At 41.2% G+C, this 20,941-nt stretch overlaps 1 protein-coding gene across 1 annotated transcript in view; it reads left to right on the top strand.

Moving 5' to 3' along the window:
- Positions 1 to 20,941, top strand: part of DSCAM (DS cell adhesion molecule) — a 554,872-nt gene that overhangs the window by 346,421 nt on the left and 187,510 nt on the right. The window contains exons 11-12 of the mRNA XM_065422504.1: positions 8,368 to 8,487; positions 15,602 to 15,775. Coding sequence (XP_065278576.1) covers positions 8,368 to 8,487; positions 15,602 to 15,775 — 294 coding nt within the window. The remainder of the gene's footprint in view (positions 1 to 8,367; positions 8,488 to 15,601; positions 15,776 to 20,941) is intronic.

Genomic DNA, 20,941 nt, shown 5'->3' with positions numbered 1-20,941 from the left:
CTCTGGTATAATGTACTGTTAACGATAGTTGGGATCAAAAAATACTGTTTTTAAAATTCAGTCAGGAAGGATATCTGGGTTTATGAAAAGCAAAATTAAATTAAAGAACAGCAATGGTTGAGTAATCATTTATTTTAAGTAACCTTGGATCAAGTCCATCAATATGACACTGGTGAACAGTGTGTAATTAGATCACTGATTGACCTTTCCCTAACTTTTTGGGACTTTTTCAGACAAGCAGATAATAAAATATTTCCTAGTCTAAAAAATGTCACCGTGGCACTAAAGTTTATCTTCCGCAATCTGTTTTGATTTCTTTGACCCTTTGTTTTCTCTTTGTTAAAGCCTGAAACTTTTACTCATGATATTGAGGGAAAATACCTTTTAGGTCCCTCTGACTTCAACCATTAAATAGTTTGAGCCTGATGACCTAGGCAACTCAATCCTTAGCACAGATCCATCGGTCACGGGAAACGAGTGAGCCTTAAAGAAACTCAATGCTAAATCAAAATAAAATGTCTACCTTTATAAGCTCAGGAGCCAAAGCTGCTGGAACAAAGGTAATATTCAGAAAGGAATCACTCCATCATAGTCTCATTCTATTTTTGAATGTATTTGTGAAGTGATGTGTAGGCAGGTTAGGCCAAAGCATTAATACCACAGCAAGAGGTGCACCAGACTAATGGCTCTCTTCCCAGAGTTGACTTTACTTAAGCTCATCAGCCTGGTCAACTTGGAGAAATCCTTACCAGGCAGATTTTCTTGATTTCTCCAAGGTCCAATGAATGCCTTGAAGAAACTGGACCATGAGAGCATCTTTATAGGGCAAAACTAGATCAAAAGTCAAAATCAAAAGATGACAGCTTGTGTGTGTATGTTCGAAAAATATATTGGTAACAATGAAGTAATCACTCATTTGTAAATAAAATTGCAGGGGGTAGGGATTGAGAAAAACAAAAACAAACAAACAAAAAAACATTATAAAAAGAGAAATTGAAGATGTCCTTTCTTTTTATCACCTGGTTACTTCCCATTCCAGTCATAGAAGAAGAAAGTCCTTTGCCTTGGCTAGAAGAAAAAGAAAATAAGTAGTCACAAGCTCATTGGGGGGAGGGATAGCTCAGTGGTTTGAGCATTGACTTACTAAACCTAGGGTTGTGAGTTCAATCCTTGAGGGGGCCACTTAGGGATCTAGGGCAAAATCAGTACTTGGTCCTTATAGTGAAGGCAGGGGGCTGGACTCAATGACTTTCTAAGGTCCCTTCCAGTTCTAGGAGATAGGATCTCTGTATTTATCATTGAACTACTGTAAAAGTCTGTGTCATTTTGCTTTGTTGTAGCAACAGTTCTGGTGTCCAGTGGAAATCTAGTAATAGCAATAAAGATACCAGCCCAACTGGCACAAAATGGTGTTCTTGTAGGTAGTCTTTACAGAGAGACCAAAGTTTGAATGGGCATAGAAATGAATTCCTTTATTACTCATAATTGTAAGGGTTGAAGCACTATATTTGTGGATCTGTGTGGGAAAGCTTTTATGCTGCTGTTCATGCTGTATTTGTTCTGTAGCTAAATATTAGACTCCAATTTCCACAGTTGTCAATCTGGCACTAAATTCGATAATAGTAGCAATAAATTAATAATGATAAATTATATACACACATTTGATCCTGAAGGATACAAACCATTTCACAAAATTATTGTTCCTTTTCGTAAAACAAGTAATCACATATCATGCTTCAGGGCATCGGCTGATCACTGTGGGACTGGGATTTCCTCTCCCCCGCTCCCCATGTACAACACTGTATGCCCAACTGGCCAGGTACACCTTGACAGGGTTTTTTTTTAAAATCCTCTTAAGCATCATGCTCATGGTAGGCTACAGCCTGAGTGTGTGATGGACCAGCTTGTCTGAGCTGGTATGGAAAATTATGTTTGTACATAGCACCACTGAACAGCAACCACAACTGTTGTGGTAAAGTGGTAATCAGCTAATGTACAACATGCTGCTCCTGAGAGGGGAAATTTTGTCTAAGGATATCAGAGCAAAACCATACATTATGGAAGTACAGTGGAATCTGTAGTGTCCATAAAGAGCAGCCCAGAGCATGATTTTTAAGGCCTTCTCTGAAAGGCATTCACCCCCAAAGTACAAGAAACTCAACTTATCCCTCTAGGACAGTGGTTTTCAAACTTTGGGCCACGACCCTGTACTAGGAACCGCCCAATGGGAGCTGGCATGGGGTGGTGCCTGCGGGCGAGAGCCGCGTGGAGCCGGACCTGCTGCTGGCCGCTTACGGGGCGCAGCGCAGTCTGCAGTGCTAGGACAGGCGGGAAGCCTGCCTCTGCACCCCGGCTGCCCTGCTGACCAGGAGCCGCTAGAGCTAAGCCTGTGCTCCAACTCCACGCCCCAATCCTCTGCCCCAGCCCTGAGCCCCTCCCCAAACCCAGAGCCCCCTCCTACACCCCAAACCCCTCATCCCCAGCCCCATCCCAGAGCCTGCACCCCCAGCTGGAGCCCTCATCGCCCTGCACCAGAACCCCCTGCCCCAGTCCAGAGCACCCTCCCACACCCTGAACCCCTCATTCCCAGTCCCATCCCGCAGCCCTCACCCCTGCATTCCAACCCTCCGCCCCAGCCTTGAGCCCCCTCCCACACCTGAAACCCCCCATCCCCAGCTTCATTGGGTCATGGGCATCAACAATTCTCTTCAACTGGGTTGCCAGAAAAAAAGTTTGAAAACCACTGCTCTAGGAGGAATGTGAGACCATGTCTGGACATGAACAAGTGATTCCAGGGAGTTAGACTTTAATCCTATGTCACTAAGCCACCTGTCCCATCATAATGAGAAGCCAAAGTCTGGTAGGTTGGGCATAGGACTGGGAGTCAGGAGAGCTAGGTTCTAACTCATAGTTGACATCTTCCGAGGTGCTGAACTCATCAGAAGTTGTGATTGGTCAGCACCGTTTATATGAAGCCTGTGTGTGACATGGGCTCTCTGTGGTGTAGTTACCCCATCTGTAAACCTGGAGTAACGATACTGACCCATTTTTGTAACGTGTTTTGAGATTCACAGATAACAAATATATGGGTCCGTATTGTAACATTGTAGCCTCCACTTTTTTGAAGGACAAAATAAGTCCCGTATTTATCTAGTTGGATATTATCTTAGAGTATCATTTATAGTTACTAAACTACTATGTTCATTTATTATTGTATTAGCAATGTTTAGGTGATATAGTATCTTGCACCTTGGAAAACCAAGGGTAAAGATACTGATTCTGTACTGGACACATCTTTATTCTCAACCTTTGACAATGTTACTTGGATTTTAACCTCTGAATACCTATGCTCTTGAATTGACCCATTATCCACTGACTCAGAGCCCATCTCTATCAAGCCCTGTCAAGCTGAATACAACACATTTCCATCCAATTCTAGAGGAAATTCAAGTGTCTCATTAGTTTTAAAATGATGTCTCCTTTATTATAAATATGTCCATTTTCCATCATATCCTTGTATGAGGCAGGTGCTACTCTAATCAGAACTGTAGCCTTTTGTTTCTGGGTCTCAGGCAGTCTCCTTTGTATGCACCATATCGTTTTACCAAAAATGTCTTACAGGATGTTTCCTGAATCAGGCAAAGTATTTGTTTTACAGAATGTTAGCAGTTTATTTTCATGCAAGAATTTACGGATGGTCACCTCTTTATTGATTTTGGGAAATCTTGAAGCTAATTTGCTTCCCATTAACAGTTCTCCAGGTCAAACATGCTGATGTCACTAGACTGTGAGCCATATAAACCCAAGTATGTTTGTGTTACTGCCTAATAGTGAAGTTTTTTAGCAGGCCTTGGAGAATCAGTACCCCAGAGCCCCTTTTCTGCTTTTCTATTTGCTTGGTGATGAAATGGACTTATAATAATTTGATTTCATATGCTGATGTAAATATTTTATGTTAATGAATGGAATAATGTGGATTATTGTCCAAGATTATGATTGCTAGGGTTGCAGTTTTGGTGAATAGCTTTCATGTGAATTAATGCAATACTTGATTTGTGCTTGACAGCATGACAATCCTCTGGAAAGCTAGAATAATTATGAACAATAAATACAGTAGCCCTTTCCATTGCAAAGTAATAAATGAGAACCGGCCTTTTTCAGTGCAAAGGTGGATATTGTTTCTGTCACAGTTAGCTCCTGTGGTTTATTGCAGTAATATTTAAGACATACTGACATTTCTTGTTTTCTGCTCATTGTCTTTATTCATATTTGGTTAATTAACAGCTTCACACTGTATTAGATTATTCAGTGTCCTTGATAAAGCTTTAGGATTTAATTTAGAAAAGGAACTCGTAAAATGATTGTCTGCCCTCAATAACATTGTTCCAACAAGTGCTAACTCATCCTGCAATGGATGGTACTACTTATATAAGCTACTAAGCCACCTTTACTGGAAAATTTAGGTCATTAGTATAGCACTGGTCATTCTGCTGTTTCTGCTTTGTTTCCATTGCATGCCGTATACCAGGGGTCGGCAACGTTTGGCACACGGCTCACCAGGGTAAGAACCCTGGCGGGCCGGGCCAGTTTTATTTACCTGCTGACGCGGCAGGTTCGGCCGATCGCGGCCCCCACTGGCCGCAGTTCGCCGTCCCGGGCCAATGGGGGTGGCGAGAAGCGGCGCGGGCGAGCAATGTGCTGGCCGCGGCTTCTCGCCGCCCCCATTGGCCCGGGACGGCAAACCGCGGCCAGTGGGGGCCGCGATCGGCCGAACCTGCCGCGTCAGCAGGTAAATAAAACTGGCCCGGCCCCCCAGGGTGCTTACCCTGGCGAGCCGCGTGCCAAACGTTGCTGACCCCACCGTATACCAAATTAAATAAAAACACCTTTTACAGGCTCAGTCACCTAATATGGTTTTCTGTCTGGCACTAAAACAACAAGAAGAAGATATTTACATATTGAGGATACAAATAGTTTATACACTTCTGTTTTCCAAATGAGTGGTCATTAGTTAAGCACTGGAACAAATTACCTAGGGAGGCTGTGGAATCTCTGTCACTGGAGGTTTTTAAGAACAGCTTAGACAAAAATCTGTCAGGGATGGTCTAGATAATACTTAGTCCTGCCATGAGTGCAGGGAATTGGACTAGATGACCTCTCGAGGTCCCTTGCAGTCTTACATTTCTATGATTCTATGATTATGGGCCTGATTCAAAGCCTTTTAGATTAGATCCTATATGCCTGAGGCCTTCTTTTTTTTTTTTTTTTTAGAACCTTCGGCTCAGAGTACTTCAAACTCTGAAAGCCATAAATCATGGTTGTCACCTTTTCAAGTCTATGTCTATGCAAGTATGTCTAGTAGTGGCACCTCATGGTCAGCTCTTAGTGCCAATATTGTCACAAGTAGTTAATCTCCTACCCTGTGTATACTTATTGGCACATTATGGTCAGTTCCTCAAAACCAACACATCTAGTGACCTCCGCAACACATATCTATCTCAGATAACTCAGATCATTTCTCTCTCATTTGAGCATAGAATCACAGAATCATAGAATCATAGAATATCAGGGTTGGAAGGGACCTCAGGAGGTCATCTAGTCCAACCCCCTGCTCAAAGCAGGACCAATTCCCAACTAAATCATTCCAGCCAGGGCTTTGTCAAGCTGGGCCTTAAAAACCTCCAAGGAAGGAGATTCCATCACCTCCCTAGGTAACGCAATCCAGTGCTTCACCACCCTCCTAGTGAAATAGTGTTTCCTAATATCCAACCTAGACCTCCCCCACTGCAACTTGAGACCATTGCTCCTTGTTCTGTCATCTGCCACCACTGAGAACAGCCGAGCTCCATCCTCTTTGGAACCCCCCTTCAGGTAGTTGAAAGCAGCTATCAAATCCCCCCTCATTCTTCTCTTCTGGAGACTAAACAATCCCAGTTCCCTCAGCCTCTCCTCATAAGTCATGTGCTTCAGACCCCTAATCATTTTTGTTGCCCTCCGCTGGACTCTTTCCAATTTTTCCACATCCTTCTTGTAGTGTGGGGCCCAAAACTGCACACAGTACTCCAGATGAGGCCTCACCAATGTCGAATAAAGGGGAACGATCACGTCCCTCGATCTGCTGGCAATGCCCCTACTTATACAGCCCAAAATGCCGTTAGCCTTCTTGGCAACAAGAGCACACTGTTGACTCATATCCAGCTTCTCGTCCACTGTGACCCCTAGGTCCTTTTCTGCAGAACTGCTACCTAGCCATTCGGTCCCTAGTCTATAGCAGTGCATAGGATTCTTCCATCCTAAGTGCAGGACTCTGCACTTGTCCTTGTTGAACCTCATCAGGTTTTTTTTTTGGCCCAATCCTCTAATTTGTCTAGGTCCCTCTGTATCTGATCCCTACCCTCCAGTGTATCTACCACGCCTCCCAGTTTAGTGTCATCTTCAAACTTGCTGAGAGTGCAGTCCACACCATCCTCCAGATCATTAATAAAGATATTAAACAAAACCGGCCCCAGGACCGACCCTTGGGGCACTCCGCTTGAAACCGGCTGCCAACTAGACATGGAGCCATTGATCACTACCCATTGAGCCCGACGATCTAGCCAGCTTTCTATCCACCTTACAGTCCATTCATCCAGCCCATACTTCTTTAACTTGGCGGCAAGAATACTGTGGGAGACCGTATCAAAAGCTTTGCTAAAGTCAAGGAATAACACATCCACTGCTTTCCCCTCATCCACAGAGCCAGTTATTTCATCATAGAAGGCAATTAGGTTAGTCAGGCATGACTTCCCCTTGGTGAATCCATGCTGACTATTCCTGATCACTTTCCTCTCCTCTAAGTGTTTCATAATTGATTCCTTGAGGACCTGCTCCATGATTTTTCCAGGGACTGAGGTGAGACTGATTGGCCTGTAGTTCCCCGGATCCTCCTTCTTCCCTTTTTTAAAGATGGGCACTACATTAGCCTTTTTCCAGTCATCCGGGACCTCCCCCGATCGCCATGAGTTTTCAAAGATGATGGCCAATGGCTCCGCAATCACATCTGCCAACTCCTTTAGCACCCTCGGATGCAGCGCATCCGGCCCCATGGATTTGTGCTCATCCAGTTTTTCTAAATAGTCCCGAACCACTTCTTTCTCCACGGAGGGCTGGTCACCTCCTCCCCATACTGTGCTGCCCAGTCCAGCAGTCTGGGAGCTGACCTTGTTTGTGAAGACAGAAGCAAAAAAAGCATTGAGTACATTAGCTTTTTCCACATCCTCTGTCACTAGGTTGCCTCCCTCATTCAGTAAGGGGCCCACACTTTCCTTGACTTTCTTCTTGTTGCTAACATACCTGAAGAAACCCTTCTTGTTACTCTTAACATCTCTTGCTAGCTGCAACTCCAAGTGCGATTTGGCCTTCCTGATTTTGATATTTTTATACTCCTCCCTGGTCATTTGTCCAATCTTCCACTTCTTGTAAGCTTCTTTTTTGCGTTTAAGGTCAGCAAGGATTTCACTGTTAAGCCAAGCTGGTCGCCTGCCATATTTACTATTCTTTTTACACATCGGGATGGTTTGTTCCTGGAACCGCAATAAGGATTCTTTAAAATATAGCCAGCTCTCCTGGACCCCTTTGCCCTTCATGTTATTCTCCCAGGGGATCCTGCCCATCTGTTCCCCAAGGGAGCATGACCTCAGAGAAGTAGAGATCAGCCAAAAATGTCCACATTTGTTTATAGAACGATAGGCACTGGTTTGAAACACATCATTTTAAAGTAAAGTGATCTTTCTAAAAGGTAGGTGGTATTAATATTTTTGTTATCATATTGCTTTGTTCAATGATATTTAGGTTTGTTTTTCTGCTTTATTTTCTTTGATTTCCTCTTTTTCTAAAACCTGTGAGCATACATAATTATTCTGATACAAAGGGGCAGCAGGTTTTTTTTTTTAAATTGTTGCTTGTTCTTAGACACCTGTTCTACCTCTGTCTTCCACAGCTAGCACTCCTGTGCTGAGTGTGAGGATATGTCATCATATGAGCCTGATTCTAAGGTTGATCACATGAGACAGCAAGTGGAATTTACCATTCAACCTTTTCCCCCCCTGTAATCTCTCACACAGTGGTGCACAATATATATATATTTCATTTTCAATGGCAAAAACTGCTTTAAATTAGTGCAAATTAAAATTAAGAAAAAGCAAAAGTAAAAAGTTTAGCTGTTAGATTTGAATACTGAAAAGTTATCTTTTTTTATTTTGCCTTGTGTGAAATTTTGTGCCCATTTCTAATTTTTATTCCCATTAAAATTCCTAGAGTTGGCCAATAATTTTCTGAATTATCTTCTCAGCTGCACTATTTCTCAATGATTCCTTGTTTTTCCCTCAGTTCCCCCTAGATTTGTGGTTCAACCAAGTGATCAAGATGGGATTTATGGTAAAGCTGTAATCCTCAATTGTTCTGCAGAGGGTTATCCTGTACCCACCATTGTCTGGAAGTACTCAAAAGGTATGACTTCTTTCATAATCATTTGGGTCCGTATTCTGGTACTCATACTTCAGTTTAGTAGCATCTTACTACATGTAATTCAAAAGCACTAGTCATGGAGTAATACTGAATTTGAGTTAAGAGTATCACAATTTATTCCCCTGATATTTAGAGTAAGTAGTACTATTAACATTCATGTGTTGCATCTGCATGTATGTGTATACATTCCTCTGTGGGCGTTTGACTGTCTACTACAGTGATTTTAGGTTCTTGAAAGTAAACCTGAATAAAGTCTCAAGAAGAAGGGTATGGAAGGTAAATGTTGCTTTGATTGCTGTGACCTTCAGAACGAGGTTCATTGGTACTACTTGGTTTGGTTTTATTTCTTTTAAAATCCATGATAACACAGCCAATCAGATCTTTTCTGCAAAGAAGAAAGGTCAGATAGTATTGGCATAACCCAGTAATTCAGTATGCGCTTTACATAATGTTTTAACATTTTATTTTTATGTAACTGAGCATTAAAACTGGCCCCACTTGACCCCAGCTAACCACATGAAATTGACAGCTTTTTAATTAAAATGTGCTGCCTGCTAGATTGTGTCTTTTAGCCAATTATCTGTTAATGCTTACCTTGTGTCAAAGCTGGTGTTATTCCAGAAAGCAACTGTACTGTATACATTAGTTAGATGTTAACCCTTTACCACAGTATAAAAGAGAATACCTTATCACACCAAGTTGTATGTAGACAAAAAAAATTGACTGGCTAAAATTTGGTGCTGTTTGGGGCAATAGCTGAGGCAACACTACATGTCATTTTCAGTTTAATAGCACTGTTTTGCTTTACCAGTACATGGAAGAAAATATGGAATTAATTTAAACACTTCACAATGTGCTTTTATTTTCACTTTCCATGTTGTGCTAATAAGGAAAAAACAATTATTCTGTATTCCATTTGTATTCTGAAGCAGGAGGCCAAGTCATGCTAGCTAAATTCCAGCTAACAGCATGTAAGCACCACTAGGGTTTTTTTTAGTAGCAGAAAAGAGAAGTTTCATTTTAATGATGTTCTACACATCTAAGTGAAAATCCTATAATGATCTCCATTCATAGCTCTTCCTGAATCTTGGATGAAGTAGGTTTGTCATGCAGAACGAAGTTTTAGCTGATATTAGAAGTGGTCAAAACTGTTTGAATTTTTGAAGTTCCAATATTTTTTTTCCAGAACAGCTCTAGCTGACATGGACAATATTTTCATGCTGACACTGTATTTTGTTATTACATCATGATTTCATCAGAAGATTTAATTAAAATGTTGTACAGATCTCTAGGCTTCACAGTCCATCTTGTCTTAAAATGGCACACTGTATACTGTGACAGGTTTGTACACAGATCCAAAATAAGTACTGTGCTGGAGGTCTTTAGCAACAAAGCGCACAGGTACCATCAAGTTTGTAGATGCCATGTAGAGTTTACAGATTATCAACAAATCTGAAAACCAGTTAGCATCATGGCCAATATAAGGTTTCTAAAGTTAGTGCAAAAGGAAAGGCAGAATGGCATTTGTGCACAACGGGATAATGTTTGACAACTTTATCACTGCTCTAGACTTATGACCTAAATCAATATATGAACCCAAGTAATAATGAGCAAGGTGGTATTATCCTAGTCACTAAGGAACATTCAGTCACATCACAAAACTCAGTACACAGTAATGCACGATTGACAGTCACTGCTCAGGATGGACTTTGGCCTGGAATAGCTGGTGTTTTGCAAGTCAGGAGTGAGATGCCTTTGCATAGCTACATGTAGACACTTTCCCAAATTGTGCCTGTCTCTCACCAGTGCTATTAGTCCTTCAGTCACTTTCCATGAGCACCAAATTACCCACAGAATTTTGGATACAACAACAAGAGAGCATCTGTGCACGGATACCTGGGCTTTGCACTGCCAATACACACAATTCATGAAGTGTAACTATTTCCCTTGCACTAACCACAAGAAAGTTGGTTCATTCAAGAAAAAGAAGTAGGAAAAGAGAAACAACATTAATGTGACTAATACAGTTGAAAAATCATTAATGACAGCTAATATCTGTGCAGACATTATCCTATAATGTTACCAAGTTCAGTGCATCTGCCTAGGTAATCTTCCATGTAACTGCCAGTCCCAAAAGTAAGCTCTTTTAGGATTAGAGAAGCTTAAATTTGCACATATGTTAAATTTTAACATTCCAAATGTTGTATTCATGAGTTGTTATAGCGTTCTCTTTCCCCATAGTATTTTCACATTCCATTTTCTTTTAGGCTTACTCAGCCCACTGCTTATAGTAATTAATGTCGATGGATATCAAATTCATGTACAGAAAGTTATATAAGAGAATCCCATTGAAAAATATATCCATGTGATTTCTCTGATAATGCCCCCTACTGCCTCCCAAATTAGACTGTCAAACCTTTGGAACAGGGCCCTTGTCCTTGTAGTGTTTGTAGAACACCTAATACTGTGAGAACTGATCCTGATTTGGGCTTCTAGGCACTATGATAATGTAAACATTATATTGTAATCAACTATCTAAATGTAAACTAAATTGATAGTAATGGAAATTAGCATCCATTGTCAACAATACAAATACTATCTATGTAATCTCTCTAAGGTGTTCCAAGGAATCTATCAACACAATATCAAAGGGTATGTCATGTGGTCAGGTGTGTGGTTGCTGCACATGTAGACTTACCCAAGCTAACTTAAATCTAGCTAACTCAGGTACTGGAGTAGTGAAGCTGTGGCAACACAGGCTTCAGTGTGGACTATACAAGTCCACATGGGACCCTGGGTGCTTACTCGTGTGGCTAGCCTGCACTGAAGCCCATGCTGCCATGGCTACACTATTATTGGTACCCATGCTAGCTAGATTAAAGCCAGCTCAGGTACATCTACACTAAAGCTAAGTGAAATTTTTTGGATTTATAGTTTATTTGAAAAAAAAAAGAACAGTTTTTGGTGAACCGAAACTATTCATGAATTCAGGCTGAATTTGTCAAATAATTTCAGATGAAAACAAAAATGAAAAAAAAAAATTGGACAAAATTGAAAGTCTTTTTTTCAGTTCAGCCACCAAAATGAAAATTAATTATTCCCTGAACTACACATGCTGCAATCGCACCTCCACTTGCCGTGTAGACATACCTTAAGTGCCAAAAGCATAGACAATGGTAGTGCAAGATTCCCTTTAAACACACTTCAGTTCTAGTCTGTTCTAGAAGGAGTACCTGTAAAAGCGAAAAGGTCGTTTAGCTGCCATATCCAATTCTTGGTGAATTTTGTGAGGAGAGCATGTGTAGCATTAGAACTGGACTGAAACCACCAATGTTGAAGTGGGACTAGAGAAGCAACGATATTCAGTACAGGCTTGGGCCCAATTCAAGCAACTGAGGTACTGCATCTTATTACTTGACCCCTGATTCATCCAGTCTCTCCATTCCCGGCAAAAACGGCTTCAGCTCAATCATTTGGGATTGGAAATGGGACCTTTATTCTCTTGCATGAGCAAGACCCTTGATGTTTAATGATGATTCCAGATCAGAAACAGGCACAATAACTTTGCTACTGAAGGGTATTATGCTTCACTCGGCTGTGTGGTGGAAGGGAGTCAAAGTGTTCAGCTAAAGGGTGGAAGGGAAAAGTGGCCACATGGGAGGTTAACCAACTCTGTCTATTTGCCCTTTTCTCTTTGACAGTTGTTATATACAAGCCCTACTCCACAGAGCTGGGTAGGGTACGGCCAGAAGGACGTGGGAAGGAGTTGAGGGAACAACTACTCCATGTGGCTTAATCCCCTATCAAATCAGCATGAAAGTACCAAAATGTAGTGCTGCCATGAGCAAGAGTAAATCCCTCTCGGCAGTTTTTCCACTGGGGACTGTGACGGGGCTCAGCCAATGTCAACGCAGCAAAGACAAATGCTGTGCTGCCTTGTTGTGTGGGTAGCCTGGGAGAAGAGCAGACAGGCTTAAGATCTAAGGGGCATGACTCTGTTATTCCAGCAAATCTTTGTCTGTCAGAAGAAGTGGCAGAGTACACACTGCTTGTGGACCCACCTCCTGGAAGTGTAATTGCCCAAGGCCTTCTAGATCTGTCTTCCTTTTTAACGTGTGAAAGGAAGCGTATGATCCTAACCCCAAGCAGATGATTCATTTCTGCCCAACCAGCCTCCATGTCTGCCAAGTCATAAGACGGATCTGAATTCTGTATTTTAAACTAGCTGTTAAGTTGAGCCTGTGATGGGTTGCCCCCCTTCGGGATGCCACCTGATGTGCTGGGATACCGCTGAGCCCACCTGTTCTGCCAGCCCGGGCACCCTTTTTACCTGTCTTGCTGAGCCAGGCTATTAAGCTTCCTCCAGCACACACACAGGCAGGGCCACACCCAAGTGCAGAACGACACAGACACTGAGATCAGCTCTAGAAGGCCTCAGCTTAAGGGACTTGCCCCAGCACTCAGGTGTCCACCTTCCTTGGAATGCAGACCCAAAGGTATATTGTCTTGTGCTGTAGAGAAATCTATACAAAGCAAGCTCATGAATTTGCCCCCTCCCTCAATGTGGAGGAAGATATGCACAACTTCTCTCTCCCCACCTCCCCGTTAGAAATTAAAGAAACTGGGTTTAATAATAAACAAAACAAATTGTATTAACTATAAAAAGCAGATTTTAAGTGGGTAAAGGGGTAGCAAACAGAACAAAGCAGATTACTAAGCAAATAAAACAAAACACGCAAACTAAGTTTGATTCACTAAAGAAACAGGTTACAAATATAATTTCTCACCTAAATCTTGTCACAGATAGATTATAGAAAGCCTTGAAAGGCAGCTACACTGGCCTGCAGCTTGAGACTTCAGGTACTTCCTCTCCCAGCCTGGGTTCAACCCTTCTCCCTTCAGTTCAGTTCTTGATTCCAGGTGTTTTTCAGTGTCTCTTTGGGTGGGGAGGCAGAGGAGAACCACAATGATGTCACTGCCCTGCCTTATATACCTCTTGTGTATGGCGGGAGCCCTTTGTCTCCCAGTGGAAGAACACTGGCCTTCCAAGGGGTGGGTCCAGTACCAGGTGACTCAGACCCATGTCTCTGCAGGGCTTGTAGGCTGTCTGGAGCATCCACAGGAAGACTAAGCTCTTTTACAGTGCATTGTGTTTGCTACTGGGCCATTAGCCCTGTCTGGCTTTTCCATTGTTGTACCTGAAGGGCTGGTTGGGGGTGACACGCAAAGTAACACATTTGAAATGCAGATACATAGTTAATATTCCTAACTTCAGATACAGAAATGATACAGGCATATAAATTGGTTAATCACATTCAGTAAATCATAACCTTTCCAATGATAGCTCACATGAGCCATCTTGCATAAAGTCTATCTCAGTTATGTCATATCCATATCATAAGCATATTTTCATAAAGAATATAGAGTGAAACATCACAGAGCCATTTACGCAGCTTATGACAGTTTCCATATCTGCTCCCTGATGGCTGTGCACAGTTTGGGTTTTGTTTTTGTTTTGAAAATTTTAACAGCTTTGTTCACACCTTATTACATTCTTTGCAGCTCTGACTGAGAAAATTAACAGATTGAAATCCTTTAAATTGTACATTGCATTTTAATTTGGTTTCGTTGCTCCTACTCATGCCAAAGAGTGAAGTTTGGCTACATGTCTATGTATTTGCAGATATCATAGATTTATCTTTAGATGGTTGTTTCAGTCCAAAAAATATTATTAAGCTGGCTTCTGTTTGCATAACTGATGCTGGTAGTAGAATGTTTGGTATCGGTTATTAGACATCCCAGTATATTACAGTACTCAGTCTAATCTAATCTAATGCATATAAAATTCACCCATCACTGTGGTATCTAGGACCCATAAAAACAATTTAAAAAGTAACAATTATCTAAGAGCATCATACCTATTTTGCCTGATGTCCAGCCAAGGAATGCTCTGCGCAAGTCAGCGTGGGGCTGCAAAGCTGTCCTCCACTTACATGCACACCTCAATGCTGTGCCACCCCAGACGCCACAATTTGGGGAATAACACTACAGCACTGGTGAATGGAATCAAAATAGAGCAAAAGAGTGGGACTTAAGCACAGCGTAGGCCTCATGCAGACCCTATGAGAATATGTACTATTAGAAAGGGATACCCATTAGCAAATAATAAATATATCTGAAATAAACTGAATATAATGGACACATGCAGGAGGGTGTTATACAATACTGTAAATCTAACCTTGAGAAGTAAGGATTTTCTTAAGGAGATGAATATCAACAACTCCATCTCAGCATTCCCTCATAACAGAGATCAATGAGCTAAATTCGCCCTTGCTGAACTCCCTTGACTGCAATGCAGTTACATCAGAGTTGTATTTGGTTCAAGGCCTCATTTCACTGTTGATAGAAAAGTGACCAGGGCATGTTCTGAGTGAGTTGTGCACCAGCTATAGTTCTTTATTGGCAAACTGCACCTGCAGTTAGATGTGTTCTTGCACCAATCCGAATGCGGTCCCAGAACACAGTGACTCAGAGATTAGGTGTGATCAGACTGTCAGTTGCAGGAGGAAATATTCACTGATGTGCTTGTCCACATGCTACCATGAGTTTAGTGAACAAGATCCTTAAAGTCCCTTGAGCATTCCATGTTTACTACAATAAACATCCCTCGTGATCATAAGGAATTCATTTGGTATACGCATAAGGAATGCAGACTTTGTGGCTGTTCAGCTGTAATTTTGAATAATTTATCAGCCACTAAATGTACAACAAATGTGGCTTTTTACCCAGGAGCTCTCTGCAAATCTTTCTCTCCCTCTCACTCCTTTTTCCCTCCGCCTCCATCCCCTACCTTGTAGTGAATTGTAACTACAGTTATAACTGATAAGATAAGACTTTTGTTTCTTTCCATCGAATTACTTTAGTTTTGGCAAAAGGCATTCAGTTTGTTCTGTAGATGGTTATAATGCCAGAAAGCAACATTTCATTTTAATTGAATTTAGCCTGTAATAATAAGTAGCTGTTGTTGCTGCCTTTTAAACAAATTCTTCTTTCCCCACCTCTTCCCTGCTGATTAATCTTTTGGGTTCTGCTGTAGGTGCTGGGGTCCCCCAGTTCCAGCCCATTGCCTTGAATGGCCGTATCCAGCTTCTCACAAATGGCTCCTTGTTGATTAAACATGTGCTGGAGGAAGACAGTGGATACTACCTCTGCAAGGTCAGCAATGATGTGGGCGCAGACGTCAGCAAGTCCATGTACCTCACTGTTAAAAGTAAGAACTAAAAGCAATTCTTTTTGATCCAAAGCTGAGTTACAGAGGTTTGTTTGTTACCTCCCTGTTCCTGATAACATTGAAATTCAATTGCATATTCTTGTAACTGGAATGTCAGTATAGCTGGGTAAGGTTTATTTAGGAGAGTTAAAAAACCAATGAAAAGGCAGAGCGTTGACACTACTTATAGTTCAACAGTGAAGAATGTGGTGAGAACATTCTTTGGGTAAGGACAAGGAATGAATAATGAAGGAGAAATACTATGAGTATCTGCTATCAAACCCCAAGATTGGCCGAGAAGAAGGATGAAGAATTCCTGGACTAATTCTCAAGGTACTGCAGTTATTATATTTATTTTAAATTGGTCATTGGTCGATTGTTTTCAGAAAACACATACATATTTACTTCTGCAAAAGATTTGGTCAAAGCCTTTTCTATCTGATCTGAGATCTTTACGGGGCTTAAACATATCTTCTTTACTGTGCGGGCAGGAGGGACAATTTTTAACATCTGTGTTTGTAGTTCTGTGTTTGTAAAGGTCCTAGCACAATGGGGCCTGGGACCGTGACTGGGGCTCCTAGGTGCTACAATAATACAAACAATACATTTTCATAATAATAGCTACACAACTTCTTTTAACGTAAACACAGGTGAGAATATAGAGATGATGATATTGTCATGCTGTCTGGAGTGGCTCACAACCGAAAGTGCCAATCTCAGGTCAGGCTGTCAGAAAACAGGGCAGACACCCCAAACTGGTGGTATGTTCTATAATTAGATTTCACCAAACCAGTAACAAATGTGTATTCCTGGATCACTAGAATAGTCTTACCGTGCAGTCACAGACAGCCCCCTTAAGCACTCCAGCCTATCTGATCACTCAGACTGGTGGATTTTGTGATACTGGTCGCTATACCAAACATCACATCATGTCAGGTTACTCCCAACCCCAAAGGGTCAGTCACTTACCCCAGATCAATGGATACTCTCAATCTCACACCAAAGACAACGCTGACAGCCAATTTCTCTAGTAAAATAACTGAAGGTTTACTAGTTAAGAAAAAGAAATGAGAGTTATTGAGAGGTTAAAATAGGTAAAATACACTAACAGGCGAGTCTACGTTTGTAAGTCCAAAATGATAGCAGAGATTTGGTAATCTGCTAGTCTCCAAAAGTCTTTCAGGGTTACCCAATATAACTCTGGGGATCTCTGTCCACTCCCTCAGTATTTCTACTCTGATGGAATCCAAAACAGTCCAGAGTTGAAGGATCTTTCCTAGAATCCATCTTTTATAACTTCTTCACACAGAATGCTAGCTGACAGCTTTTGAACCCACATGGGCCTTCCTTTGAATAGATAATGAGAACAATACACCTAACAGTCCATTAGTTTTCATGAAGTTCTAACACCTGAATACACTCTTCATTTAACACACCTTTGATCTAGGGTTATTTAATTACATGGTATACATAATGTAGAAGTAATATAATAGCAAACTACAGGCTATAGACAGACAAAAACAATACAATCAACATCCCCCCCCTTTGATCTCTATTAGCATACGAGTGAATTAGTTTGAACACATACTAACACTCAACCCTTCTTTGATATTCACATACAAGTGAATCGGCCTATGGTTTTGGCTAGAGCTGGTTTATCAGTGTCACAGATATATTCCAGAGGAAGTCACAATGTTGACACATTTCCTCACCATAGAGAGGTACAGAAAATAGTGACACACCAGCACACACCATCCTTCAAACATTCCTTGTTGACTTATTAGAACAGCATTGCTGGAGATCGCCAGGGACAGCATGCACTTTCATGTCTGTTGTATTTCACAGATTGATTGAATGCTTTGGGAGTTCTGGATGTCAATTGTCTTGACACAGGGCTATTTTTGAAAGTAAAAAGGTATTTTTCCCTGAAAGGGAGGGGAAATCCAGATTATTAATTCTTCATTGGATCTGTAGTCTAGGATGTACAGTTTTTGAATACCAAGAATTGCAGATTGTTGTAAATGGATTGCAAAGACTAGTGTGAATCTTATTACAACTGCTAGTTTATAGCCTCAAACATCTTCCACGCTCTAGTTTTTTTGCCAAAAGTGACACACTGATTGGTACGAAGGAGGGGACCATTTTTCCTGATCACTGCAGAAATGACCAGAGTAATGTGATATCCAAAATTTCCAAAACCAAAAATATGAGCAATTACTAATGGTTTTCATAAATCAGGTTTTAACACCAGTTTCCCATGCTTCTGTAATTGACCATTTTTTGGGACCAGTTTTCAACTACAGTAGCAGTACATTTCTGTAATACGCTATAGAAAAGCAGCTTCTCCCTTGTTGGCAGCTCTGCACAGTGCCTGTCTGATCACTGCATGCAGTTTCATGTGTGATAAAAGAGCATCCCTTATCAAATAAGAGCAGGGGCCTCCCTGGAGAGTTAGTTACTGTTTGAATCTAATGAAAACCCCTCTGGCTCTAAGATAGCAAACACACACATGCATGCACTCTCACACATACACACTCACACACATACTGTTTCCAGCATGGGATTAGTAAAGCAGCTATAGCATACACTGTTTGTATGTGGGTATATGCTTAAAGGAGATTCAGATTTAGCTTTAATCAAACATACATTAAGGGCAATCTGGTTTCTGGAGTGACATCAGTAGAATAGTGCAGTTGTGTGCCTATGATATGGCTGAATCCCCAGTTATAATAGGGATTATTATGGTTGAAATGTAATAAACTGCTGTCACTCCAAAGGAGACCCTATACCTATGTGGTGTTCTCCAGATGTATTCTATTGTTTGTATGTTGTTTTATTTTCCCCTGTGATTATTCTTGCTCCCTTTCCCACTCTGTCACACACTGGCTTCTATGCTGTAGTCCTCAGGGAAATCCCTGCTACTAGATGAAAGCCTCAGATTTCCTCAGTGAAATTCACTGTGCTAGTCATTAATTGATCCTGCATAACATGTTTGCCCAGCTCCATGTGTTCACCCTAACTGCCTCCTTTTACTCCAAGGCAGAAGGGGATAAAGTATGCTACAGGTAGTGATTTCTGGGTGACAGGGTTAGAACGGAATATCCTTTCAAAAATTCAAAAAGATTAACACAAATATTTTGCTACTTATTTTCTTTGAAGATTCCTTGCGACAAATCAGCTTCCTTTCCCCCTCCCCGTATTCCTTGACACTCTATATAGATTTTCAATCTGTATACCAAACCGTAGCATCTCAGATCACTTGAGAAAGAAATAAGTGGCTTAATACAGACTTAAAGTCATTGAGCTCTTGAAACCACTCTGAAAAGGAGACATAAGGGGTGGTTTCTTCCACCCCTCCTTTTTAGCCTATCTCTTGAATGACTAGCAACATATGTACACATATGCCAACCATTGAAAGTATAACCATGAATTAAAAATAATAATCTTATACGCAGGTTATTTTTTCCATTTTTAATGAGTGTTTCTGTCTACTCCATTTTCTCCTTTGTCTACCTTAACACTTTCAGAGACGTCTTCTATATTAACTGAGATAAATCTCATCTTTTGGAAAGACTGGATTCTTTCCTCTTCCATCATTTCTAGTATCAAGTATGCAAAGTTATTCCCTATTTACAGTAGGTGTTAACATAAGATAAGTGTTTTTATTGGTAGTTTATAACTGGCTAGAATGAACATTTGAACTAATATACTTTCCTGGTTTATTGCCTCTTCCTCATTTTTCTCAAATAAACAGACTTACTATGCAGTTCATATAGGCTAAAAAACAACCTTGCTAGCACCTGGTGGCAATTCCAGATATGTATTTATATTATTTAGCGCTCCAAATGGCACTTGTTGTAAGATGATTCACCTCAGACAATATGGCTAAAGCTGCATGACTGATGGAGATTGCGTAAGGAATAAGCATACAGGGAAGAGAGATGGTACCAAAGGACAGAGCCCCAAGGAAAATCAACCGAGGGTGAGGAGGAGAAAGAGCCTCCAAAGTGGATATTGGAGCAGCAGCCAAAGGGCTAGACTGAGAACCGTAAAAACATAGTCTACGCCTAACAATTATTGTCCATCTCTTTACCATTTGATAAGTCCATCTGAAGATTACCATCGGGTATGACTGTCTTTCTGCTGGGCTCAACATATGCAATTTTCAAACTTCACATGTGCCAGGATATATAAAATGTGAAAAAACCCAATGAGAGAGCCCTGAAAGAAGGCATCCAGAAATGGACTTTTTCCAGTGGTGGTTGGAATTATGGGATTCTAAGGAAATTCTACAGAGGATAAGAAGCCTTTCAAGTTGAGGGAAGGACTAAAGTTAATTGAAGGTTGTCCAGGAGTCATAGGAGAAGAGATGTCTGTTAAAATGGGCGCCATTCAAAAAATAACTGCACAGATTGGTTCATCTGAATCCAAATTAGAGCGTGTATAACATGTTAAAACAGTTTGGTAATAATTTCTAATGGGAGCCAAGCTTCAGTATAAAACATAGGAAGTAATCTGCGGTATGTTCCTATTCAAATCATCAACTGGATTCAGCCATGATTTCCGTGATCCTTCCTAAATCCATCACTCATTTGCGTGCCAGCCGGGAGACTGGTGACATTTAATCTGAACACCAAAACACATCCAGCAAGTCTTGTCTACCAATAAAATCACTTCATTCACTTTCCTCTCAAATACACTTCTTGACAATTTGCATTATACATGATTAATACATAAACCTAAAGCTGTACCCTAGAGTCAGACTCATGCATCCTTCCAGCATGAATGTATTAATCGCAGATAATAGTTATCATGCTAAGCTACCCCACTTTAAATATTTTAGCTAAACCCTGCTAGAGATCTGTGACAAGAGCTCAGAGCAGAGAAGAAAACAGCCTGGGATAGGCAGCATTGCCCAGTGGCTAGGGCCCTGGGTTGGGAGCCTGGGGTTCTAGTCCCTACTCTTCCTCTGACCTGCTGTATGACCTTGGGTAAGTTACTTCACCTCTCTGTGTCTGTTTCCCCTCCCACCCTATATCTGGTAACTCCATTTCAATTGTAAGCTCTTCACAGCAAGGTTGTCTTTCATTCTTTCACTCTGTATGTACAACACCTGGCATGGCGAGGCCCTGATCTCAGTTGGGGGCTCTAGGTGCTACTGCAATA

Source organism: Emys orbicularis, chromosome 1 (genome assembly GCF_028017835.1).
Source record: "Emys orbicularis isolate rEmyOrb1 chromosome 1, rEmyOrb1.hap1, whole genome shotgun sequence".
Lineage (NCBI taxonomy): Eukaryota > Metazoa > Chordata > Testudines > Emydidae > Emys > Emys orbicularis.
The sequence above is the reverse complement of the archived record's forward strand: the minus strand, read 5'-3'. Positions and strand labels throughout refer to the sequence as shown.